General features: G+C 37.7%; 1 protein-coding gene across 3 annotated transcripts in view; it reads right to left on the minus strand.

The window, feature by feature from the left end:
• FAM135A (family with sequence similarity 135 member A) overlaps window positions 1-27,362 on the minus strand; it is a 92,637-nt gene that overhangs the window by 30,383 nt on the left and 34,892 nt on the right. For 2 of the 3 annotated variants that reach the window (XM_069851425.1, XM_069851424.1), the window contains exons 4-12: window positions 20,944-21,023; window positions 16,343-16,482; window positions 16,156-16,226; window positions 15,673-15,846; window positions 13,028-13,154; window positions 12,508-12,661; window positions 9,940-10,017; window positions 7,693-7,742; window positions 4,844-4,999 (exon numbers count right to left, since the gene is read on the minus strand). In XM_069851425.1, coding sequence (XP_069707526.1) covers window positions 4,844-4,999; window positions 7,693-7,742; window positions 9,940-10,017; window positions 12,508-12,661; window positions 13,028-13,154; window positions 15,673-15,846; window positions 16,156-16,226; window positions 16,343-16,482; window positions 20,944-21,023 — 1,030 coding nt within the window. The remainder of the gene's footprint in view (window positions 1-4,843; window positions 5,000-7,692; window positions 7,743-9,939; window positions 10,018-12,507; window positions 12,662-13,027; window positions 13,155-15,672; window positions 15,847-16,155; window positions 16,227-16,342; window positions 16,483-20,943; window positions 21,024-27,362) is intronic. The other variant, XM_069851426.1, reaches the window with a different exon arrangement.

Here is a 27,362-nt window from a genome sequence, read left to right on the forward strand (position 1 = left end):
AATCTCAGTGATAAAATAATCTACGAACAGTCAAGGGAAACATTTTGCAAGAAAGCGCTGAAGTTGATACTTGCTTGTAAATGCAATTTCCACTCTTTGTGGTGACCAGACACCTACACAAAAGACACATCTACTTTCCTTCAGAAATTGTTAGTTTATGCACACATATGTGGGATTAGAACCAGTGTTCCTAAGTACTCCCTGCATTTTCCCAGCTCACATATCTGAGCAGACATCTACCTTCCAAATATATGATTTTTTCAGAGATAAGTCCCAACCTTTCCCCTAGAAAGTGAGAAGATTGTTACACAACAGACTTAGAGACAATTGTACAGGGTAAAATTATATTTTAGAACAAGTGATCATGAAGAGTGGACTGGCTGTCGTTCTAAACTATGCAATTTAAAACTGAACTAAAGATCCTAATTAATCAAGTAACAGGAAATAAAAGAGTAACAGGAACATTGTCCAATTAGTAGGTGTCTGTGGTTGAAGCCAAGAAAAGAGCATAAAGCTGTTTCCCAGGAGGCAAGCAAGGCGGCTTTCACCGTGGATATGAGCAATCACTTTACCACATAAAGTAACTGGAGTTATATAGAGACCAGACCTGTCACTCTTTCAAAAAGAAGAGTGGGTTTTGTTTGTTTGTTGTAAATCCTGTTTGTAATTGTGTAAGTAATTGGAGGGTTTTTGAAGAAAATCCGATTCCAAGCTCCAGACAGCGCTTACCATAAAACAAACAGCATAAAACTAATTGAAAGCAAGCTTTAAAAGCCCACATAAAGCAATATTAAGGAGAGAAAAAAACCAATCCAACACTACTTTATGATGTTTAATTAGTGCTTAACTCATGGAAGGTCCAAGGCATTTGGTAGAATGCTGTTAAACAGGCTCTGCAAAACATGAGCAACTACAAGCCGGTGCAAGTGACTCAGGTGCTACCAATGTGAGCCAACTCCACAATGAGTTTGTAAGAGAAAATGGTATCTGCTTCTCCTAGTCCCTACAGACTTACCAAAATTACAGATTTTATGGCCCTCCCAATGTAAAGAGAAGAGGAGGGAAAATCAGAAAAAAATGCTGTGAAATATATATTGAATCCTTGCACATTTATGAGTAGCAAGTCCAAGAGCTTAGTTCTCAGTTCTGTTTCAGGTGTAATCAAACTGAATGAAATAATTTTGGAAGGGCATGTTCAAATCTACCAGAAGATGTCACTATGGAACAAAAAGGTGAACTAGTTTAGTGTGCAAACTTTTTGCAATATTATATCACATACAATAAACAGGTTTTTTTCCAATAAAATCCAGTTGTAAACTTTGTCAGTGTGATAATGCAGTTGATGGATTTTCTAGTATATCTAAAATGTTCCTGATTTTTAAATCTAGTGCTTAATATTCAAAGTATTTGAAAATATTTAAATACTTAAGTAAACTAAGTATATTAAATAAATTATTAAAATAATAATTGTAAATACTTAAAATATGTTATTTCATTATAACCTTATTTTCTAACCACACTTCAGCAGAAATACCTGTTTTATAAATGTCTATGCAAAGAGAGTGGAAGTCATTTCACCAAATACAGATGACAGGCATTTCTAGGGGTATTTTAACGCAAGAATCTAAACCAATCAGACTAATGACTCTCAAAAAGGGTTCATTTATCTAAGATTATTACCAAACTTTCCTAGAGATGAATTTTCTGCAGAGGGTGTAATCTGCAAATACTGCAAGACGAAAAGGTAAAACTAAGAGATTTAGCATCCAGTAGCCAACACATCAGAGCTCTGATTTCCAAAACAAAAATGATTATGTAGAAGAATTCTGTATAGTACAAAAATCTTATTGCAGAAAGGACAATTATTCTCTCAAGAGCAGAATTAGCAGGTCATCTCTCAAATCTCAACTAAATTCAGTAACCAGAAAGCCTGAACCTTTTGATATGTGCAGATAATGCCTCTAGTGAAACATGATCATTGCAGGTGTCCCAAAAGCACCTGATACAAGCTCTGAGAATGTATATTCAAGAGAATACTAATACAAATTACAAATTATTACAATAAGCACTGCAAAACAGGATCAAACATCAGCAACCAAACACATGCTCTTAGAAATATCAAGATTCAAATTTAGCATCTCCTTTCAATTTAAAGATTTACGAATTTACAGATTGCTGGTGCCTGCTCTACTGCCACGTGGGAAGCTCAGTGGAGCTACAGTTTCTAATATATATTTTAATTATATACATGTGTAAAGTATTTATACAAGCTCTCCATATCTTAGAGTATAGAAAACAAGTGTCACATTTGCAAACTAGTGTTTTGTAACATTAATTAACATCACATTGCTGGTTCTCTGTAAGTCAGCTCAGGTAAAATTTCCTTCTCAATGTCATTATTTGATTCTTTAAAGAGTCAGCCTGCTTGCTCTTTGCTATCAGGCCCTAAATAAAAAGGCAAGCTTAACATTACTCACATCCTGCATCTTTTTTTCAGTCTCTGATGTTTGGGTAGATAACGAAATATCAAGTAACTGCAGAACTCAACAAGAAACAGCAATTACCCACCTCTTTCAAAAATAAAACAATCTCAACTTTTTCAGTGATAAGAAGGGTCACCTCTGAGCTCAACTTAGAAAAGTTTATTTATGCATGGAATCAAATAATTTTTTTTTTCAAGATGGGAGGAAGGGAACTCCTATTCAAATTTGTGCAAACTGGAAAGCATCACAGAAATATAGTATCTCGATTCACATAATATAATTAACTACTGTAATTAATACTCCTTTAAATAACTGCAGTAAAATTCAATAATTAAGGTATTTGAGAGGCAGACAGAATGACTTATATCAAAGATTTTTAAAAGAGACGCATTTAATAAGCTAAATATATGATTATTAGCAGTATCTTTTTAAAAACACTGGAGCAGTAAAAATATTAATATTCCTCTTGGCTTTACTAAATACATACTTTTAGAAACACTAACATACCAGCAACTGAATGCAAGTGCAGGTTAAGTGAAACAATATTCTCATTTCATGCATTCCACCAGTTAATCTGAAGGATTCCAGAATTCATACGGTAAGCACAGGAAGGTAAAACAGATTTATAGGTAGCCAGTAAAACGATAGTACTTTCCCACAGCTAGCACATCCAACAAATAAGCCTTGTGCTCCTTCTGAAAGATTCAGTTTATTCTCCAGAACAAGTCATTTCCATAACCATGATTCCCTCATTAAACAATGTGATTTATCAAGTCTGTACACAAGACCACAGTCCAAATATCCTTCATAGGTTTCCCCTCCAGAAATGTCCTAGTATCAGCTGGAACAGAGTTCATTTTCCTCCTAGTAGCTGGTATAGTGCCGTGTTTTGGATTTTGCACAAGAATAATGTCGATACCACACTAATGTTTTAGTTGTTGCTAAGCAGAGGTTACACTAATCAAGGACTTCTCAGCTTCCCACGCTCTGCTAGCGAGAAGGCATAGGGGCACAGCCAGGACCCAAACTGGCCAAAGGAATATTCTGTTTTCTATATTTTTATATCATTATTATATCATTATTGTATTATCACCCTCCTTTACCGTCACATTAAACCGTCTTTATTTCAGCCAAAGAGTTCTACCTTTTTTTTCCCCCAATTCTCACCCCCATCCCACTGTTGGGATAACGAGAGAAAAACTGTGTGGTTGTTTCAGCTGCCTACTGAGTTAAACCTCAACAATAACCAAAACAGAAAGGGTTTTCATGCAAGTGACATGCTGATGAGACAAATCAAATCTCTGGAAATAAAGCCTTAAAATAGACTTTGGTTTTGATTGTGACTATTATACAGAGCTCATAACGCAATTCTCATTAACCAGACCTTCTAATAAGCTCTCTGTAAATGGCTGTGCAAGAAGTGCCTCCAGATAACCTTAAGTGACCTTAAAAAGATCTAAAAATGATCTATTCTGTAATATGTGTAAGATAAATGCAGAGATAGTGACATCAGACGGTAAAGATGCTGGGCCAGATGGAAAATGAGCTGCGTGTTTGACACGCAGGAGTGGTGGCTATCATGGTTTATTTGTCTTTGTTTTAATGAACCTTACTCTCTGAAAAAAATTGTTTCTTCAAATACTCAACCACAAAAGATGGAAGGGGAAAATGTATTTATTAGGAATTAAGGTTAACGCTTTAGTTTATACTTGAAAATAATTCACTGTGGGAACCAGCATGGCTTTAGTTTTGTGTGTACAGAGCCCAGAACAACTGTATATGCACAGATACACATCAGCTGCGTAGGTACTCACTGTATGTTTTTTTATACATATAAACACTTACTCACATGCCAGTTTACTTCTGATACACCTCTTCTCATTTAAAATTCCACTTAAAAGATCTTTCAAAGCTTATAAAGGTTATAAATTCTTCATGTATAAGGAAAGCATACTTTGTTCTATGATATAAGCAGGCAGCCTAAATGCAGCAGGGAAGTAAAATGCAGGGTAGGCAGTAGGCATGGGTCCTGCAGAAAATTACATCATTCTGCACAAATACATCTTATTCCACAGACTGCAATTTGCCTTCCAAACTGCATTTCTTATTCAAAAGATCAATCAAATAATTTCTTGAAAAACATAAATAACGTACTTTATGTATTCTATTCCAAGAATATGCTCTAACAACATGATATACAAGCTTACAAATGCAATACAACAGCTCCCTTTATGATTCCAATTAACTTTCCCAAATAAAATTAGAACCCGGAGTCTCATTTTTATGCACATTTCCCTAACAACATGTCCCAGTAAGACTACCAATGTGCCAGAGTTCCTAAAGCCAGAGTCAATACTCACTCTTAAAGTGTGATGTTCTTGTGCTAGCAATGCTGCAACCTCCTCTTGTAAGGTAATGACCTCCAGAAATTGTCCCCAGAGAGCCATTAGGAGTGAGCAGAGCTGAGCAAGATTCATATTTATAAGTTCCGCCAGTTCATCAGAATTTTCCATTTTCTGAAGTCAGGAAAAAATATTTACATGGTTAACAAACGACACCATCATGTACAGACAAGAATCAAAAACACCCCTGTACTTTATCTTAATGAAAATTTTAACTTAAAAAGTAACTTCTGAATGAGAACTGTTTTTCCCAAATACCAGAATTGAATTAATCTATGTTACAACACCAACAGATTATTTCACATTGCTTTAAACATTATCCAATTGTCTTTCGGAATTAAGACTTCTGACCTTAAATCAAATCAACAATTCCGTTTACAGCAACAACAACTGAGTTGCAACTGTTACACTTTTTAACATGCAAAAATACAGTGTGCCTGAAAGGAAAAAGAACAGAGAATCAGAAAACGGGAAACCGATACTTGTTATCTTAGTCCAACTTAGATACAGTCGTAAAAACTTAATAAAGATCTCTCCATTTCAGAATAGTCGCAACTCATAACAACATCTATGTGGTGCTATAAATCTACATACACTTTAAGCATGATCAGGAAGCTGTGTTACAGCATAAGCTTCTGAGAACCAGACCACACCAAGACAAATTCAGTGTGGAATAAGTTTTTCTTTCTAATGTACTGCAAAATTCTTCACAGGAAAAAATTCTTCACAGAGAGGGTCATTAGGAGCTGGAACAGGCTGCCCAGGTTGAGGTGGTTGAGTCACTTTCCCTGGAGGTGTTTAAGGCACGGGTGGACGAGGTGCTGAGGAGAATGGTTTAGTGTTTGACAGGAATGGTTGGACTCGATGATCCGGTGGGTCTCTTCCAACCTGGTTATTCTGTGATTCTATGATTCTATGAAAATGGTTGCACGCCAGTCAATTGTAGACTGCTAGGTTTATGGTCCTTGCCACTTTAGAAAGGAAAACCAGGTTTTCAGAAACTCATTGCAGACATGTAAGGTAAAGGGTTTAAAAAGTGAAGATTCAGCTGTAGCAATATTAAAGGGTGAGTAGAAGAAAAGATTGCAATTATTGAACCACCAACTGAGTGGGTGAAGGTGGAAATAAGAGAAACTTTTCATGAGAAATGCACAAAAACACAGAAAGGAGAAAGTGGAAAAAAAATAAACATACTCTAGCAAGCTAATGGAGAAACTAAAGAATTCACAGAAGCTATGAAAATGTAAAAAAACTTCTAATATATTAAGTAAAGATTAACAGTTGCCCATACAGAACTAGCTGTACTGGCTTTGTCTCCAGTTATACAAACGATAACCTCTTAAAGCCAGTGTTACATCTCCTGGCAGTTACACTACTACTACAGTAATGAAAGGTTAAGCCTCCTGTTCTTCAGAAGCTGGGCAGATGGCCCACTTGGCAACAAAGCAGGGACAACCTTTCAAAAGAGTTTTAAAACCTGTGCTTTAAGCTTCGATGTGACAAGGAAATCAGCTATTCAGCCGGGGCTATTTCTGACTAAGGAAAGAGTTAGAATCACACAGAATCACACAGAATAACCAGGTTGGAAGAGACCCACCGGATCATCGAGTCCAACCGTTCCCATCAAACACTAAACCATATCCCTCAGCACCTCATCCACCCGTGCCTTAAACACCTCCAGGGAAGGTGAATCAACCACCTCCCTGGGCAGCCTCTGCCAGTGCCCAATGACCCTTTCTGTAAAGAATTTTTTCCTAACGTCTAGCCTAAACCTCCCCTGGCGGAGCTTGAGGCCATTCCCTCTTGTCCTGTCCCCTGTCACTTGGGAGAAGAGGCCAGCACCCTCCTCTCTACAACATCCTTTCAGGTAGTTGCAGAGAGCAATGAGGTCTCCCCTCAGCCTCCTCTTCTCCAGGCTAAACAACCCCAGCTCTCTTAGCCGCTCCTCATAAGGCCTGTTCTCCAGCCCTTTCACCAGCTTTGTTGCTCTTCTCTGGACTCTCTCCAGAGCCTCAACATCCTTCTTGTGGTGAGGGGCCCAGAACTGAACACAGGATTCGAGGAGCGGTCTCACCAGTGCCGAGTACAGAGGGAGAATAACCTCCCTGGACCTGCTGGTCACGCCGTTTCTGATACAAGCCAAGATGCCATTGGCCTTCTTGGCCACCTGGGCACACTGCTGGCTCATGTTCAGTCGGTTGTCAACCAACACCCCCAGGTCCCTCTCCTCCAGGCAGCTTTCTAGACAGACTTCTCCTAGTCTGTAGCACTGCATAGGGTTGTTGTGCCCCAAGTGCAGGACCCGGCATTTGGCCTTGTTAAACCTCATGCCATTGGAGACAAATCTAAGTAATCTGGTAGACAGTGTTTCCTTGAGAATGTAGGGAAACAGGAGGAGACAGCAGGAGGACAAGTCCTTCGAAATGAGAGGATGACTTGGAGAATCTGCTTTTGTACAACTTACTGTTACTGCTTGATCTTCTAACACTGTTACTTGATACCATCAAACCCAAAGAATTCAAATTATAAATGCAGAAAATTCAGACTGTGATTTTAATACAAGTAATCCACCTTGCTATTATCTTCAGTTTCATGACAGACAAAAGTTACCATGGCTACTACTGACATACCAAGCCACATTTTCAGGAGTCAGTTGAGCAATTCCTCTTTGAATAAGGAACAGTTGAAATAAGTGTTAGCAAAAACCACACAGGAAGTTATCACCGAAACAAACAGTTTATCCTAAGTAGCATATAAGATCAGCGCACTCTACTTTAATAGTTATTTCACTGGAAAAAAATTTGTACCTTTACATCTTCACACAATTCTGTAAGACGAGCTTCTACATCTATGTTTTCTGGAAAGATGAGAAGACATATCCATGAAAAATATACTTTCTAAGTTGCAGAGTAATAGCAGTTACCTCAAAAACAATTTTAAAGCATGAAAAAGAACCCGTCAAATAAAACCTGAAGCCATATTAAGTGCCACAGTCAACTTTATATCAGGTAAATTGTAAGCTCACATTAAAATAATTTCTTACTAGTTTCTGGGACTGAGGTCAGAACACAATTAATATAAAAAGTTTTGCAATTGAGTGACATGATCAGGATACCTTGTCAAGGATATGGATTCTCCATTCAAAATTATACTTGAAACTACTGCAATTTAAATGATACCATTCGCAAATTAACCACCCAGAGCTGCTCAGCTTTTCAGTAACATCATTGTTCACAACCAAGGTAATGGAATTCCTCTTCTGACTCGGATCTTCCAGAGATACTTTATTCCAATACAATTTTTCTACAGGTATACTATTTACCTGATCTGCAAGCTACGTGAATGTAAATACAATTCTTTAATAGTCTGAAGAATTATATTTTAGTCAAATAAAACTATCTTTAATTGAATTTTCTCTCAACAGCTCAACGTTAAAAGCAAATGAATCTATTCTATGGGATGGCAGCTTAAACTGGATCCTTGAATGACTTATTTGTAAAGAAAACAGATTTATTCTTTCATGTAAGATGTTTTTCCTTGTTAATCATTCCTAGTCTACTTCAGGGAATCCGATCGATTAAAAAATAATTTATTACTATGCTTTGATATCCTTCTACATGTGCTGTACCAGTAACAAGGGAGCAATTTATAAGCCCCTAAATTGTCTGTAACCAGTATTTACATTTAAATACATTTTTAAAACAATGTACTAAGGGAAAAAAACTACACTGCTGCTTGAAACATACACCAACAAAACATGCCTTGAAACCCACAACTGCAAATTTAGGATATTGATAAGGAACATAGGTTTACAGAATGGCAACAATGTGTTTACTCAATTTGTCTTGACATGACCCTAGCTAGATTGGGTAAGTATGTATTTATATTCAACTAATTGTATCCATTATACATAGGTTTAAATTTTATGACAAATTAACTCACACAACTCAAAGTTCTGAGAAAATATGCAAGCTGCAAAAATGCATGAAGTTCTCAAAACCAAGTTTAGAACTGTTTTTGAAACTACATCGCCTTGCACTAGTGACATAGCACTTGATGATAATTATTCTGAAAATATATGAGAGCAGGCTACTTTCTGTGTGTTTGTGGCCACGAAAATTGTCATTCGTGAAAAAAATTAAATGGTTTATTTATGAGACGTAATACTGATCATTAATCTCATTTATAACACCGCAACTGAGAATACGCTTAAACCTCAGAAGCCATTACGGAGAATCCCAAACTACAATGTCACATTAAAAAAAAAGGCTAGAATTGAGAAAATACAAGACAAAAGAAAACTAAATATTGACATTCTACAGCAGGAAAATTCACCTGACAAATACCTGATGCAATTTCACTGGCTCTGCTAAAAAATAGGGTTTTTTTCTTTTTAAAACAAACCCAAAATGCAGTTCTACATGATGAAGCTGGTGACCTACTGTGAGACTGAACTGCCACTTTATTCTTTTCCCATCACCAACTTCTATGTGCTTAAACAGCACTGTCATCCTTTGTCAAGCATTGGGCCACACTGACACTCTCCAAGGGGAGAGCTGGCCACTTAGACACGGACAAGTACACCTTAAGCTTTGAAAGTGTCTTAAGCAATGTTGAGAAGAATCAAGCCCTGAGATACCAGAAGCAATCTGAAAGATTTCTCAGGCAGAAAAATCTATAATTATCTAAAAACCTGAGTTTCTGATTAATTAAATGAAACTACAATTTTTAGCTTTTTTATTTAAATGGTGATGACTGACTCAACTTTTCAACCATTTTTGTTTAGTCAAGTAGAACACTAAACCAAAAAACGGTAATAATTTCTCATTTTATTATCCATACTCAGGCTAGAAGTAAGTAAAAAGAAACTCATTTCTGCACACTTCATAAGAGTTCAACATACGTTCACTAGGGCTGAAGAGTAAAACAGTGTTCCTGTTTACAAAAGAATCTTAGATTTTATATTGTTAATAAAAATATCATATTTTATATTATTAATATTTATATTATTAATAAATATCTGAGGGGTTATATCACCTGCTTTGAAAACATACCTAGGTAGGCGTCTCTTTGGGTTCGTGGATATTTTCTTCTGAGAAGGCGCTCATAAAGGACCTGCATGCTGGCCTTGGCTAGTTACAGGGATTGTACACACATGACTAGTTACTACACTCCTTTTTTCATCTGTGACTTATTATTTGCCTTAAAGTTAGTAAAAAAGCTTATTGCTAGCCTAGCAATTAGTGCAGTTAGATCAGTACATGAAAGCATGTAATTTTAGTGTAGGTTCCAGATATCGCTTGTGATAAACATTGAGCTAGCATTTTTTTATTTCCTGAAACCTATAATACTTAAATGCTCAATTACAGTTATCCAGAGTCCAAGAGTTGTCTGCACATGCTCTGTAAAATCACTGTCTTGTGTTAAAATCATGACTGAATAATAGCAAAGCAAACAGAAGAAAAAAAAATTAAAGACATAATTTAATTTAAAGCAAAAAAGTGATGATTCTGGGATTTAAACAGGACTTGAGATTCTCTTCTGCAATGCCCATTTAAACTTCACACATAAAATCTCCATTATAAAACAATTAATCTAATTTAAAAATGAAAAATAAATGCAAATGTCAGTTGTGTGCTATGTGAAGTCCACAAAGTTTCTACTTCTTTACAGACATCAGAGAAATACAGCTTCTTTTTTTTTATTTATTTTACTATATGGATTTTAGATAAATTAGCGTTAATGGCAGGCATTAGTTATTTTCAATGAGCTAAAGGTGAGTAATAGTAGCATAATTAATATTTACATTACATTAGTCCTTTTTGTTATAGCAAGTGTCCCAATCAATGTATATACAAAATAACTGAAATAAACGAAAAAAAGATTTACAAATAAGAAAACAAAGTCATTCTAGCAGAGACTTACAGAAAGCCCTCCAAAAACCCCCACACAGTAACCAAAGCACAAGCAGAATATGTGCAATGAATGTTAAAACTTACGTAGCAATTTTCTCTTCCTATATCTATTTTGAGCATTTCAGTTCAAGCTTGTATTCCTGAAGGTAAGTTAAATCACCCTCGGAAATTACAAAAGTTGTGACTTCAGTTCCACTGAAGCTTATGAAAATGTTTTTGGTGACTTCAAAGAAGTCTGAAAGATAAAACCCAACTACACAACTCCATGGCCAGCTTATTTCTATCACACAGATATTTTGTAGGAAAATTTTAAGGGAACTGAAGGTCCTGTCTGAAACGTTTAAGTATCAAGATTTAGTCTAAGTCTATCCTTACAACAACAGTGCCAACAGATCTATTTGCAAAAAAGCACATTTTGTCCTTAAAAAGAACACTAAGATTTGAGTTATTCCCTTAATAGTGTTCTTTTCCATATCAATATTAAGATAACTGACCCCGAAATACTCTTCACACCATAGCTACAGCAGTATTTTTGCTTCTATAAAGCAAAAGACTCAGTTTCTGGTATTTTATTATGCACAGATCTGTAAGGCACTACTTCTCTCAAAAAAAAGTCTCAAAATGTAGCTTTGTATTTCGTAATGTAGGAGTGAAGCATTCTTCGTTTGAATCACTAAATGACCACGTCGCATTTTCACAACAGTTTTCATATCTCAATTTCCAACCTCATTGTTTCATACTGCTTAATTTTGACATTGGTAAAATTAAACAATAGAGAAATAAATAAATGCTGTCTACAATCAATATAAATTCCAAATTATTTATTTTTTTTGATTTAAACAGAAATTTACATGACTAAGGAGGTATACTGTTGAAAAGGAATCATCCTTTATAATGCCAATATAGCCAGCGTATTTTCCTTTTTTACTTTCTCTGCTCTGTAGCTCACAAGTTGTAGCCAGGCTCTCTACTATACCTGAATTCTACAGAAATTTAACATGTTTCCATATATTTCGTGTAAAATTTTCAGTTACTTTAATCAAATGTAGTTACTAAAAGTCTTCATTGCCATTGAACTTATATTTCTTTCTATGAGACTGTCCTTCAAGAGTCTAATTTTTATTGTATTAAAGAAATAGCTTCTCTGAAAGCATATTTTAACTACTCAGTTTTATAGAAACAGTTCTTGTCTGTTCAGCTCTTTTCCTAATTCTTAGGCAACTAAGCCTGTTTAAAAAGTTATACTACAAACTGAGTCAGCAGCAATTTCTTCTTGTAGGTCTTTTTTCAGGTAAGTTCCCATTGTAATATTCTTCCCAAATCAAAGCTTACAGAGTTCCAATTTCTACACAAATACACACTGTTTCTTTATAAGAAACAAACAAGCACAGCGTGCTACTCAGATTAAGAGTTTCCCTAGCTTTCTCACCCCTAAACACAGTGGTTTGGAACAACAGGACACATCAAGACCAACAAGAAAAAATATACTTGCATAAATTCAGGCTGTTATCTCCTCATTTTATTAGCAATGTATCAGCACTTGTTTCTTCTTTATTTTTTTTCTGGAGTTATTAAATTCCAGCTCGGATCAAGCAAAAAGATTTTAGATATCTAAGATGCATGAAATCAATGCAAGTTTAGTCTAGAAGAGGGGGATTCTTAATAAACAGTGACAGGAGAGTGATGCATTTTATTAATTCAACATACCCAGCTCAATTCGGTGCGAAGAGGGGAGCTCCTTTGTTATCATAATGAAATAGCTATGCAACCCTTTGAAAGCAAGCAGCAAACTGGCACAAAGCGTATAGTGGAAATTATAGGCATGGCTGAGGAAAGACTCCGAAACAACAAAACTGCAACCCTAAAAAAAAATAAAAATTGAGGCACATATTAATTTTGTACAATAAATGAAGTATTAACACAACAGCTAAAAAGACAGATAAGCAAATTGCTTCTTTTCACAAACTTCATTTTTGCGATTTTCAATGGATTGCAATATAAAAAAAAAAAAGTTAAATACAATATTGTAAGCTTTCCATCTCTGTGTGTTCCTGAAACATGTAACAAAACATTTCAGAACAATATTTCGAATCTCCCATATCACGTAGCACACCCAAGTAATTCTAACATGAGTTCATTCTTTGTCAAGTGATATGTCTGCGAAAAAAGAGAAAATTCACACTGCCCGACAAAATACAAATAAAATCTTAAACTGATATATTCTTACATCAGCTGACAACTGTTTTGTGTAGTTATTGCCAAAGACCACACTTTCAAGAGAAGGAATCACAGAATCCCTGTTTTGTGCCGGTGCATTCCTGTTCAACCACGTATTCTTCACTGGGCGAGGAAAACTGCAAAAAGCACAAATGAACTGATAATTTGAACATCTTAAGAGTCACGAAAGCATCGTTGTTACAACAAATTCTTGATTTTTCTTAAAAAGCAATAAAAACAAGGAACCTCAGTGAGATCCTAGAAGTTGCTAGCATGGTGGGCTGCCCTTTTAAAACCCCTTCTCAATTAAGTCTCTGGTGCTGCGTTAGGGAAGCAGTGCTTCCAGAGCAATTCTCTTGAAAGCACATCTCCAGCTAGCTGGATAAATCTGAAATATTATTACCCTCAGCTGCTGTGTTACCATCTCTCACCATCAAGGTCAGCAGACTCTGTGCCAGGAAATAGAGCAAGCTTTTCCTCATTATTTTCAATGCAAATCTCAACTAATTGAAACAATATTCCTGAAAGCCTAAGCCTTACAAATACATTTTGAACTGTAACAGGTAAGAAGTGTTCACTTTTTGCCAACTTTGCTGTGGGGAATTTACCTCCTAAAAGTGAAGCAGCAGGAAGCAGTTGGAAAGCTGTCACACAAATTGCAATTGCTGTTTTCCTAAGGGATGGCTGCCCTCTGAAGAGGAAAGCCCATCCTGAACTCCTAGAAGAACAGAGCATCCTGCAGTGACCTTGTGAGAATAAAGAACCAGGAAAAATGAATGAAGGATGAACGAACACAGAAAGCATGGCCTTTTGGACTATGGGCAGAAATAAGCAATGACAGATTAATAAAAAGTGTAGTTTGTACAGGACTCTGGGGCTGTAACCACGTGCACTTATCTCCTGTCTTTCAAACAGAGAGTTACTACTGGTTTATCCTGACAGAAGAGGAACCTGGATGCTGTTCTGAAGAGGAAACACACAGAAAGTGATGCCCTAGGAAAGGAAGGGGAGCCAATAATATAAGCATGACAAACAGAGAAGAAAATCATCACCCAGGAAAGCCGAAAGGGCAAAGGGGAGAAAAGTCTGCAATGGTCAGGTTTTTCCAAAAGAAGTGCTCCAGAAAAGCAACTGTGATATGGGTATGGTAACTATAAAATATTTGCTTAATATTACAATATGGGATAGCCCAGGTGAAATAAAATACCATGAACTTGAAGCATTCTTTCCTTTCCCACTCCAAACTGGCTTAAAGGACTCAAAATAATTTTGTGGACACCAGTAACATTCTACTCTAAAGATAACCGCAGCAGCATGAAAGTTGCTGTTTTGTTTCAGCATCTCCTTGCAAAAGCTCTATTAAGTTGAGGTTTAAAATTAAATAACAGAAACAGAGGAAAAATTGTATTAAAAATTCAGATCTTTTGCAACCTTTTACAAATTCAGCAGAGACAAATGAATTTCTGGCTGAAAATTGGCATGAAAACTTGGTTTTCATTTTCTCAGAAGGAAGTCGAGTTTGACCCTAGAGCTGTGGGATGAATACAAAGGAATGATCTAGATTTCACGGTTAGTACAGTGCAACAATTTAAAGTAGCAGCATGTCTGTAAAGTGTAAGTGCATAATTTTACCAGATGAAATCTCCAATAACACTAGCTTAAGAGAATTGCCACCCCCTCTCCCAAATAATGCTGCACGATCCCTTCAGACGTGAGAGTTCAGCTACTATATAACAGTGCCCAAAACACATCAAAAAAAAAAAAAGAAACGAAAAGAAAAGAAAGCCAGTTGAATTCTCCAAACTATCACAGTCCTGCTGCACAGAACAGCTGTCCGACATACATAGAAACACAGCTTTCTGCAACGTGAAGACAGGAGAAGCAGCGGGAATATCTTAAGCTAAAGGTTTGGATATTTATGGCACAGCCTGAATTTGAATATGAACAAACTTGGGGGAAGCCGAATGGAGTATTTGAAGACTGTGAAAGAAGGCAAAGATAGATACGCTGAAGAAAAAGCTGTGTGAAGCACACTTCATATGTGTGACTTACCGTACGACCCTTTTTTACACTAACTTTTGAGACAGAGAAGCGATGTAAACAGAGATTGCAAAGGGTAACACATGTCAGTGAAACAAAAATGCTTCACTAAAAATTAGGCAAATGCTTTTTTAAAGAGAAAATGAAACTCTCGCGCTCCATTTACTTTAGAAAATGGTAAACGCACCATTTGACAGCATCATTCCCATTACAGTACTAACTGAAAACTGTGAAAACAGCTAACATAAGATGTCCTATTTGTATTAATGGCACCTATTTCAGTCACTAATTAGAGTGAGCAAATCTTCCCAATTACAGAAATGTATAAATATTTATGTATATAAATATACATGTATAAATACAGATATTTATACATTCCTCCTCTTCTCTGGTCATGGGTATTATCTCTTTTCTGCTGTACATACGCTTATTCCTAACAAAACCAAACTCAAAATATTGTCCAGGTAATTTTGAAAACAAGAAGTCCAAAATCATCATAAAGAAAACTACATTTGCCATATTGACTACACAGATATAACTCCTTCCGTAGGATTTTTATAACATTTCCATTTGGACAATCAGTAATCTATTTGCGTTTTAGTAACAAGAATTTACCTTATCAATGGCTGATGCAGAGCAACCAAAGAAGCATGGACTATAACCGATATGACAGAAAGGTGGAAGTAATCAAACATAACATTGACGTAATGATGAAGGCCCCGGTGTAAGTTAAAGTGCAACTTTAAAGTTCGGCTACTAATTGGCTGTAGTGTGCTCAGGTCATCTGGTCTAAGGAGAAATTAAAACAACATACAGTTAGAACAACTATACTTAAAGTGTAAGTTATTAATAACTGACACAGAGAGCAACTCAGCATAGTCTGTACTTTGGAATGCAATGGCATCTCATCCAGGAAAAAAAGAATCAAAATGAGACAAACAAGATATGAAATCTTAACAGACTTCAGCCCTAGATTTTTTACCCTCATATACATCTAATAATAACACACTATATCTATATATATAATACAGATTTAATCAGTTTTTAAAAGTTAACATATATTGTTGCTTTAATAAAATCCTCTATACTTAAACTTACGAATAGTCTGTATCCGTGAAGTGTAGATCTAACGTTAGCAGAAAATTCATTTCATTAAGAGTCTCCTCAATCTAAAAAGAAATTGCAGAAGCATGAAATCTATTCGGGTCTCTTATTTATTCTCATTCAAACTGTACCTAAGGAAGACTTCAATATCTGAATATAGTAAAGCTGAGTGGCAGATTACCTTCCTCTCATCTAACAGCATTTTTATTTTGAAAATCATCACGTCATTCACAGAAACTTCTTCATTTTTGTAAAGAATCTGAAATATTTTACTGCAAACTATATTGTCATGGACTGAAGCAGGAAAGGCAAGATCTGCACCTGAAAAGAGAAACAAGTATTAATACAATTGCCCTAGAATCTGGAAACCTGAGAACTGCTAATAAGTGGAACTATCATTCTGATCAGTTTCATGACCATTATTAGAACTGCAACATCAATAATATCAGCAGTTTCCATTTCAGTCAGCAACTGCTGGAGTTTGAAGGAGTACATTTTGTTTCAAAGCAATACTGTATCTATCTTTTTTTAACGTAATTTGCTTTTATTATAAGTTCTAGACTGAAGAATTTTCACTTTGTTCCAAATTGGAGCAAGACATTTCATGCATTAAAAATTCTAATAAAAATCCTGAAATCTCTTTTCTTCCATTCAACACTCACGTTGATCTGCAACGACTAACCACGCTGAGAATTCTTAATTACCTACAGATGAGGCAAAGAGGTTAAATGACATATATCACGCCACTGAAATAATCAAGAACAGAGGGGGTTTGTTCTTTCCTTCCAGATCGCAATATGCTACTCTGGTTAGACCAGTTTCAAGAGTATCACCTGCACCTTACATTTCTCGTTCAATACAGCTCTTCTGCTTTTGGTCCAGAGGCAGCTCATAAAAAACCAGTTCAGAGAAGCACGTTAAATGTTTGAGGGAATCCTTGGTCAAAAAAATTCGAAAGACTTGCATAAAAAAAATGAGAAAGGCAACGGTTTAATACAGTTATTGAGGGAGTATTTAGCATAACAGCAAGGGGTTATCAGGCAGGAAATGCCATGATGGGCATTATCCTGTAAAACAACACATAAAAGAATATGGAACTTGGAAGAACAAAAGTAACAGAGATACCAGTACCCTTATCACATCTCTACAAGCAGGCAGAATAACATTAACCTCTTCCAGAACACAAAGTCTTAGAAATTGTGCACATGTGGGCACAAAACATTTTTAACAATTCTTTTGATTCTTCATAATAAATTACTTTGAAGGAATTTGCAACAGAAAAAAAAAATGTATCTGCAAAGTTTGTGCTTCACAGCTTTGGCGTCTACAGACCTCTGGTAGAAAACTACTGTGCCTGGCAAATATTCCCACTCTACAACCTTCAAAACATCTTGGCTCAACTTCCCTTCAGAAGCTAGAAACAAGTAAAAACTCGGGTTTGTTGAAGCGCATTCATACATATCAGCAATTTAGTTGTCCTGCACAAAGTGCTTACAAAGGCTGAACCATTTGAGAGCAATTCCTCTACATATAATGGTGCTTTCAGCTTATATCCATCCGTGTCACCTGTTACAGGTGAAGGGCAGAGCGGGGATGGTTTCACATGACACGTAATATGATAGAATCGCACAGCATCAGCAAAAGGGATCTCCCGCTGCAGCCTGATACAAAAGAAGTAACGGAGACGTGTGGCCATGGTCCCGCTTCCTATGCAGCATCCAGTTCTGAGTCACAGCCCTCAGTTCTGCTGACAGCAGTGCAAGTTGAAACAGCACCCTCAGAACTGAGAAAGGGGAGTTGAAGGGGAAAAGTGGATACCAGGAACAGGCCAAGTCACACCTACGTGAGAAGCAAGAACTCACAAATGTGAAGACAATGAGGCACAGCTACTCTTTTTTAGGTCAACTATGCACTGGTCAAGACTGTTTCTAGATTTCTGTCATCACAAAAAATATCTCAGCAACACAGTGGAAAAAGAAGCAAGGAATTAATTTGTTCTTGCACCCTAAAAATGAACACGAAGAGCAACAAAGCTGGTGAGAGGCCTGGAGAACAAGTCTTACGAGGAGCGGCTGAGAGAGCTGGGGTTGTTTAGCCTGGAGAAGAGGAGGCTGAGGGGAGACCTCATTGCTCTCTACAACTACCTGAAAGGAGGTTGTGGAGTGTAGGGAGCTGGCCTATTCTCCCAAGTGACAGGGGACATGATGAGAGGGAATGGCCTCAAGCTCTGCCACGGGAGGTTCAGGGCTGACATCAGGAAAAAATTTTTCATGGAAACAGTTACTGGGCACTGGAACAGGCTGAGTCACCTTCCCTGGAGGTGTTTAAAAGACGGGTGGATGAGGTGCTGAGGGGCATGGTTTAGCAGTTGATAGGAATGTTTGGACTCGATGATCCAGTGGGTCCTTTCCAACCTAGTGATTCTATGATCTCCTTCCCAACTTACTTTGTTTTCTTCCCTGAAAACCAGCCACGAGTACTTGATAGAAAGAAGATTTCAGAACAGCCTCAAATCTGGAAACAACCTCACACAGACTAGAATTTTATGTGTTCTTCTTTAAACTTTCTAGAGCATGACTACATCTCCCTTCAAATTACAAGAATGCCAGAAGACCCGAGGCAAAAGTAAGCAGTTCGCATATCACATCTGTAATGACACTCATCCTGGGTCTCAAGCAATTCTAGAGAACTACTAACGCATGTGGCAAGTAGAAAATGAAGAAAACCAGATTTAAATTATCATCAGACCTCAGAAAGAGCTGGGAAGGGCTGAGCAAGGGGTGGAAGGAGATGCAAAGGAACAGGAAGAAGGGAAAAACAGACTGTATATTTGACTTAGGTAAATAAAAGGAAGAGATAGATCTATTGAACAGCTTGGGAGAGGGGAAAACACTTTTGTAGGGTAGAGAAACTGCCAGTGACTTTAGCAGAGGCTAAGGCAAGCTAGATGCAGGCAAAATGGCTTTAACTATAAGTGGGAAAACCACGATGCTGTCAAAGTGAATAGGATTTAGAATATATAAGTATGAAAGACAGAACAAGAGGTAGATGGAAAAAGCACCTGACCAGCACAGGATGCCATTCTCTGGAGAGAGAGCTGTGGGCTCCTGTCCAACTTCCTCTATGGTTAAGAAGCTATACTTTCAGGCAGTGGGTCAGCCCTCTCAGGGCTAGTCCACAGGGAGCCTAAGAGCAGCTATTTTCTACAAATAACGGCAGTCTCAGCAACTGGCATCATCCACCACCTCGAGCAGGAGAGCTGTGAGAGCTATAGCATCCACCTCTGCTAAATTAAGCAAGCAGCTGAAATGAATGGAAGGCAGAAGCCCTCAGCAAGGCCAAGCATGATCATATCTGCAAGGACAAACTTAAGACCTTCCACTGATCAATGTGTACTCTTCTCTCTGCTTTCTTGTGGCACAAACATTATCAGAGACATCTAAAAAGTACCCCAGTTTTTGGGTTTAGAGGGGTTTGGTTTTTTGAGAAATGAATGCTTGTTAGCTGAATGAGTTCCTCAGTTGAAGTTCCTGGGCCAAATCAGACACTTGTGTCAACTCAGCACAGAGTATCATGAAGGCAAGTGTGCAGGGGGAATCCCGGATTGTAATTTTTTTTACAGTACTGCTGCTCTAAACTCATGTAAAATTGCAGTCTTAATATTTACCTCCTTTACGCCTGGCAATAACAGACAAAGGAGCTAAAACATACATCACAATTCACTGACAAGATTGCAGCTTTCTGAAAAAATAACTGAAGAACATTCCAAAATATACTAGGAAATGGAAACATTTTCTCAGCAATGTTAAACATATCGTTCAGTGGCATCATTAGGAACAGTCTATTTACAGAATGATCAGTTTAGCTGAGCTAAACTCCCTAAACCACACTAAATCTTGCTTTTGAAGTGGAGTAATCTCAGGCCATAATAATGATTTATTTATTTCACACAAATCCAAGAAATATTCAGGAAGCATGACTAACATTTAGTGTCTACAATGTTGCTCTAATCAAGAGTTACATTTAAAATAACCTCCAAAAATCAGGTTCCAGTAATGCCATATCGCATTTTCTCAGACTGTTGTAGGTTTTTCTTCAAGAATTCCACCTAATATTTGAAAACTAATTAATTTTTCCTTTTCACATGCTGTGTGGGCTTTAAAGAATGAAGAGAGCACTACCAGGTTCCTCTGGGTTCAGTTTGCCTGGACAAAGAAACAATAAAGTGGGTGCCAGGTTAAAAAAGGAAAAGCCTGAAAAGATAAGGATGTAGGTAATTCGGTTCAGGAGGCTGAATAGATTTTCAGCTTTGCCACCAGATAGCAAGAGAGGAAATTTGAAAACAGCCAAACTGGTCCTTTCAGAGTCTTCTTTTCAGAAAAAAAAGGGCTCAGCAATCTATGTAAGAGTTTGTATCTGAAGTTCTTCACTACTTTGAGGGTATCTACTTAAATGAGATCTGCCCTCAGTCATCTTGAGCAGATCAGTGGAAAAAACAGGAGACACTAGTATAAAGGTACCACTATGTTTTGCTGCCAACAAAGGGAATTAACAGAAAAAACCACCCAGTAACATAAATCCTGTGATCAACTTTTAAGTCTCATTGCTAAGAACAAGCTAGTTGTTCAGCAGTTCATCATGAAACAACTTATATTTTTATCACATTACTAACAAAATTAAAAGCACTTTTTTACTAGTTATAACAACAGAAGACAAAAAGCACGGTCCCTTAATTAGCAAGGCAAGATAGTGACCTCTTTTATCAAAATTTTTCACACTTACCAGTTGCATGTAACAAGCTAGCTTCTAATTTGTGGGGAATTCTTGGAGGAATTTTCATAGATGCGCGGATCTGGTAAAAGCTAAAGCAAAAGACGGTGATTTACAACATGTGCAGCACAGTGCACGTCATTTACCACACAGAGATAGATACAATCACACAGACAGCAACAGAGACTGGGAAGGAGGAACAGGCATGGCAGCCTATGAAGCTTAAAATTGTCTTATCTCAACTCTTCATCCTGTTGGTTTTTTTCCTTAATCATTAACCAGACTGGCAGCCAAACACACAAATAAAAGAGGGAAGCAGCAATACAGAGCTAGTCTTGCACTCCTCACGGTGCTGTGGCAAATATTTACGGAGGTGGGTGGTAAATTACACTGGAGAACTGACGTGACTGAAAAATGAGGATTGTCGGCCACGCTACAACCACATCCTAAGGACCTACCATGAAGCACATCTACAGGACTGCTATAGCCATTTCTGCCACTGCAGGAGCTATTTGTGAAACTGCAACACACCCTTCAACACCACAGAAACCCCCGAAAACTCGTTGCTTACCAGACACTCACTACATTGTTTGTGGCCACCAGATATTAAAAAGTGAAAATAAAGGGTCACACTAATCGAAGTACGACAGTACTTGCAATGTTAAGACACAGTGCTACTGCCCTTATGCTATCAAGGTAGGAATTGCAGGCTTAAAGCCTAATATTAAAAAAAACAACACAAAGATCTATATTTTCAATGTCTCTTACCCCACCTTTAAACAGTTTTTAATCCTATTCAGCTTCATACTGTTTCCAACTTTTATTTTCATCTATGAAATCCCTAGCTGTCACCCACACTGATTTATGGAACTCTTTACATGACACAAGCACCCATAAATACACTTGGATGACACATTCTCTCCATCTTTTACAACCACTTATTTTTGTTTGAAGGGGTTAGCTTCAGCTCCCGCTGTGAGCTAGGGTGACCTACCACAAAGCCCCACAAACACTAACACTTATACCAACACAGGGAGGGAGCAAGTTCACAAATAGAGAGTAGAGAGAGAAAAAGTCTTTTCAGGCAGAAGCGTTGTCTCAAATGATAGGAATTTGATAGGAATGGTTGGACTAGATGATCCGGTGGGTCTTTTCCAGCCTGGTGATTCTATGATTCAAATGCCCTTGAAGTATGCAATCTACCCTTTGCATTCCACTCATGGTGTACACCCACTCACAGTCTCAAGGTTCATCCTTCACCATCCCCACTATCCAAATTCAAACTACTCTAATCTCTTGTGGTTTTCTGATTTTGGCTTCTAACCCTTCAACTGAAGCTGACCATCTAGGACATTACTAGCAATTGATGCAGCTGTGCACTGGTCTAACAATCAACCAATAAAAAAACCCAACCCTTAATTTAATCCTTCCAGAAAATTAAAAAGCCTACTTTAGCCTGGACAAAACTATATGTCTAAGAATGCTTTACAACAGAAAATACTTAAGGAACAATAGTTAATTATATTCCTAGAGATAAGAGATGACAGCAAAACAATTCCTGCACTTCAAAATGAAATAAAACAACCTACTGCAAACTAACAATTGTGTATATTGTTTTTAAAGACCCACAGGTCAAACATGATTCCATACATACTTCTTAACTGATTCATAAACAGTAAATGAATTAATTTTGTATTGGATTAAAAAAAATAATTAATGTAATACTAAGCTTTCACTGCCATCTCCAAGAGTGTAAGGAATTGAGGAGATTAAGAGGGCTCTCTCAATATTAATCTGGGAGGATGCAATCTAGTACACTGATGCACTCCTTTCCACGATTCAATCAGTTATTCATTCCATCTATACTGAGGACATAAGATACACTATAAAGTACAACAGCCTCAGCATTCTCAGCTCACATTTAGAAACACGTGACAGCTCAGCAGAGCACAAATTTAACCAAGACTTAGAAACTTTACTAAATGTGGAGAGACTGATGAATTAGGACCATAACAAGGTAAAACGAAAGGCAAGAGCAAATTAAAAACTGAGCACTGCACACACAAAAAAAGGGTGTAATGTGATATTCCTATTACTTAATGAAATAAGACTAATTTGCCTTAAAGATGCTATTAAGTGATTGTTTATACTCTGGGCCTCAAAGAAAGCACTCAACAGACTTGTTCATGGTCAGAATACAATTTGTGAAACAAAAGGGCTGTTGGGACATCCTGCCTTTTCCTATTATTACTTGATAGCAATTAATCAAAAGCAGAATATTTTACCCTTTATCCTGTAAATCCTTCACCTGTCTGATGCATTTTAATTTGGGCTAATGCTAGTGACAAGTGGTTTTGATATTCAGCAGATTTATATTTCAGGCAGTTTATAACATACAATGTTTACCTGCTAATCTGAATAATAAAATCTTGTGGGAGTCCAGCTCAGGGCAAATATGTAAACATTAATTCAAAATCTTGTGCCTAGATTTTTGAAACAATTATTTAACTGCATCAAGATATTTCAATCAAAAAAAAATCTCCTAAACAGTATTTTCCTGAATTATGCACTGTCATTCATCTTTAAATGCCACAGATCACATGATCTTAAAGATCTTTTCCAATCTGAATGATTATCAAGTCCAACTGTAAGCCTAACACTGCTACCTCCACTGTTAAACCATGTCCCTTAAAACACTCCGTAAATAATATCTGACTACAATCTGCTCTCCATTAACTTATGTTACAAGATAATGAAGGTATCCTGGATAGTAGAAACTTCGAGACAGTAACAATGCTGCAGAACAAACCACTGAGTGTGCCCAAATAGATAAAGTAGCTTGAGTCTACTACAGCTTTCAAACCGCACTCCAGCATCTTCCAGAGGTGGCAGGTACATATCTAGCCAGGTGGTTGCACGCTTAGTAGAACGACGTTTTGGAGGGTGTAACAGTTTGGATCCATCAGTGTGCCTGTACTAAAATGCCTTCCTGAAGCCCAAAGGAATGGAGAATGTTGTACAAACATTTCAGTGGCGTGGCCAGTGCTAAAGCAAAGTCAGTAAGATTCACGTACCCAACCTGGAAACACCTCATTTTCTCTGACACACACTTGTAGTCCCAAAAACGTGGCAGAGGAGTACTCAAACTGACCCTGCACCAGTCTGGCTCCTTCTAAAGTCCTGACCGTGATGGCAACCTGGAAAAACGCTTTGCCGATAACAGAATAAGGTGCTGTCTGTTCATTTCAAGATTTATGGAAAACTGTTTTCCAGAGCATAAACACTAAAAAAAGAAAATACATCGAGTTTTGCAATCAGCATTAAGATTCCAGAAAAGTGCTGGAGATCTTAAAGCTTAGACTAGTAGTGATTTTTTTTTTTGGTGAAGGTTTCTGAAGAATAATTTCAGAGATTCAGTGTTGTAACCTGTCTCTTAATCTCTCCTTTGATTGCATTAAATGAGGAAAACACCATTTTCACATTATTAAGGGTTGCAATTTAAGGATAACAAAGAAGTCAGAAATATTTTGACAGAGACGCTTTAAAACTACATTCCCTGTTTTGAAGAAAAGAATCAGTTGTATTCAGGAAGGTGGTATGCTGTAAGAACACACATGAATCACTTGTGAAAACAGCAGCATCCACCAAGGACCTTTTGCTACCTTTTTCTCCATTAGCTGAAGCAGGATAGCTGAGTATTTCACTGAAAAGAGAATAAAAGGACAGAAATATCACAAAGAACTGTCATTTACAGTGTGATGAAATAATGCACTAAAAACTGGATCAGAAACAAGAACCTGATATGCAGTAGTTGCTAAATTACCCTGTTAGATTATGCTGTGATGTTCAGAACCGCCATCGGATAATTCAGCAAGCCGCGTTTGGATCATCTTTGATAATACAGCTACCTACAGTTTGGTATTTTAAAAGCCTAGGCTACAGCAGCAGCTAACGCAGTCTTAATGTGAGTCACTACAGCAGGGGCAGAGCAGGGAACAGATTTACAATGAAGAGCAGACTGACAGTTGGAGGAAGGTCTGACACCACAGAAAGAAAAGACTTGGAGTGCGTCTATAGCATCGTTTTGTCAAGTCAACAGTGTACAACAGCTTGACCTTCATGTTGCTGATGCAAGAGTGATTTGAATGACAGTCTCCAAAGGGAGACCGAGCAAAATGAGACTTGAGGATACCTGAGCACTAGAACAGGTTGTCCACAGAAGCTGAGGAATCTCTACCCACGGAGGCTTTCAAGACCTGAGGAAAAAGGGTTCCAACCAACATGGTTGGGATCAAGCACTGATCTTGCTTTCAGCATGACAGTGGACTATTTGTCATGCTACCATCCGTTCTACCCTGAATCCATCTGCGATCCCAGAGATTAAAGGAAACCTATAAAATAGGGTTCAGAAATTTACAACATGATGGCCGAAATACAACACTGCAAGAAATGTGTATGGTTGGGAGTTAGTACACAAAATAAGCTGGAGAGACATCTATGAACAAAGCATATTCCAGCTCCTGGCTTTCCTGAGTCTCAACTGAGGAAGACATTCCTGCATGGACAGAGGCAAGATACTTCTCAATAGCTGGTTTGCTTGCTTCCCTAAAAGGCTTCATCTTCCAGTTCCCATTAAATATCCAATGCCATAAACCTGAGAGGAAAAAAAAGACAATCTACAACATAACCTCTGAAAATTTGCCAACCTCTCCTTCTCTAAATGCTTCCAGCATTTACCTTTACTTATCTTGGCCACAGACATGTGGCTGTGGATGAACACTACGTCTCTTGCTTTAGTTGCATTGCTTGAAAGCTTTGTCCTGAAACAGTCCCGCATCCATTTCCCAAGAGGTACCTTTGCATTTACTTCACAATGTGTTGAGTACCCTAAGAACTTGAGATGCTTACTGAGACAGCATACAAAAGCAAAGCCAAAGTCACCAATGGAGAGCTCATAAATGTCCAAGAGACTTTTGCCAACCAGAGCCTATGCAGTCTTTCCTCAGTAAATAAATGCATGTACTTGCTGATCTCCATTTATCTCATTTCATCCTCAATATAATCATTTGCAAATCCATAACAACTCTATTAAAAGGTTCAAGGATATTTGGACCTTAGCGTCCTTACTACAGACCTTGTAAGAGAAGGTCTTCTGAGAAAGGTAGTCAGAATTACTACTCTCCTGTAGACAGAGGAGACCTCTACTGTCCATCCTGTATGAAGGATTAAGTCTTTTCCATCAAGCTGCATTAAAATCCTGAAGATTCAAAATCTGATGTGTGCCAGAGAACCCCTTCCTATACAGGAAAACTGACCGGCTTCTTTTTTCACTGGGATCATCACTTACATGTGCAAAGTAAGGGGTTTTTTTTCATCACATTCATTGAAAAACATCATCTATAATCTGAGCAAGAAGTAGATTTATCAACAACCAGAATGTATCCTGCTACAAACAAAAAAAAGGTAATGTAGGAAGTAATGGTTATTTGACTTTTTAATGCTCTCACATGATACCACAGGCAGTAATGTGTGCAAATGTAGTCATAAAGGGCAACTATTAATAAAAAAAAAATACCTTACGCTTATGTGCTTTTACAGACTTAGCTGCGTGAGCATTTACTTGAAAAACCACTTAGTTTGGCAGCTAAAGTACATTCCAAGGGAAATGTACGTCCTGAAAAAGCTCCATAACACATCTGATAACTGAGGTGAAACTTTTGCAATTCCTCTTGCCAGGCACAGGAAAGGCAGAAGCGCGCATGGTAGAGTCCAACCTTTTCTCTTCGTCAAATCCCGGTGCACTCACTGCACACTTCAGTGCTCAGTCACATTGAACGCCGCGGACTGCAAAATTTACATGCACGTTGGGTCACCTGCAGGGCAGCTTCTAAATTTATCAGTTCACCAAACGAAGGAACAGCTGCGACCCTGAATATGCAAAACCTCAGGAGAGCTCTTGGGATCTAGTGAATGCAAGGCCCTGTTAAAAACATGCTCTCCACTGCAGACCACCACCAAGAAGTCTCTCTTCCTCCTTTTTTGCAAGGTTGCAGAGCAGTGTCCCAGGTAAGTACCCTGGCAGAGCTGCATCTTCCACATTTCTTCTACAGATCACACCTCTTCCCACGGAAGCCGGACCTGCATGAACTCCTGCTGCAGTGAGAGTCTGAGTCAGCAAAATACCGAAAGAATCCAACAAGAGAGGACGTTCTTTCATTCCTGTTCAATAGCCCTGTGTCCTACAAGCTAAGCCCTTCGCTTCATTACTCTTCCATGGATTTATAAAAATCCATCTTCAAAGCAGTAAAGATATTTAGAATTTTGCACAACCGGTCACAAGCCCATACTGACAAACGCCAGCATAAATGCACTTTTCAAGGCAATCTGAGTATGCTTCTGCCGACTGAAGAATCACAAATTATCTTGGAAGA

This window comes from Phaenicophaeus curvirostris, chromosome 2 (assembly GCF_032191515.1).
Source record: "Phaenicophaeus curvirostris isolate KB17595 chromosome 2, BPBGC_Pcur_1.0, whole genome shotgun sequence".
Lineage (NCBI taxonomy): Eukaryota > Metazoa > Chordata > Aves > Cuculiformes > Cuculidae > Phaenicophaeus > Phaenicophaeus curvirostris.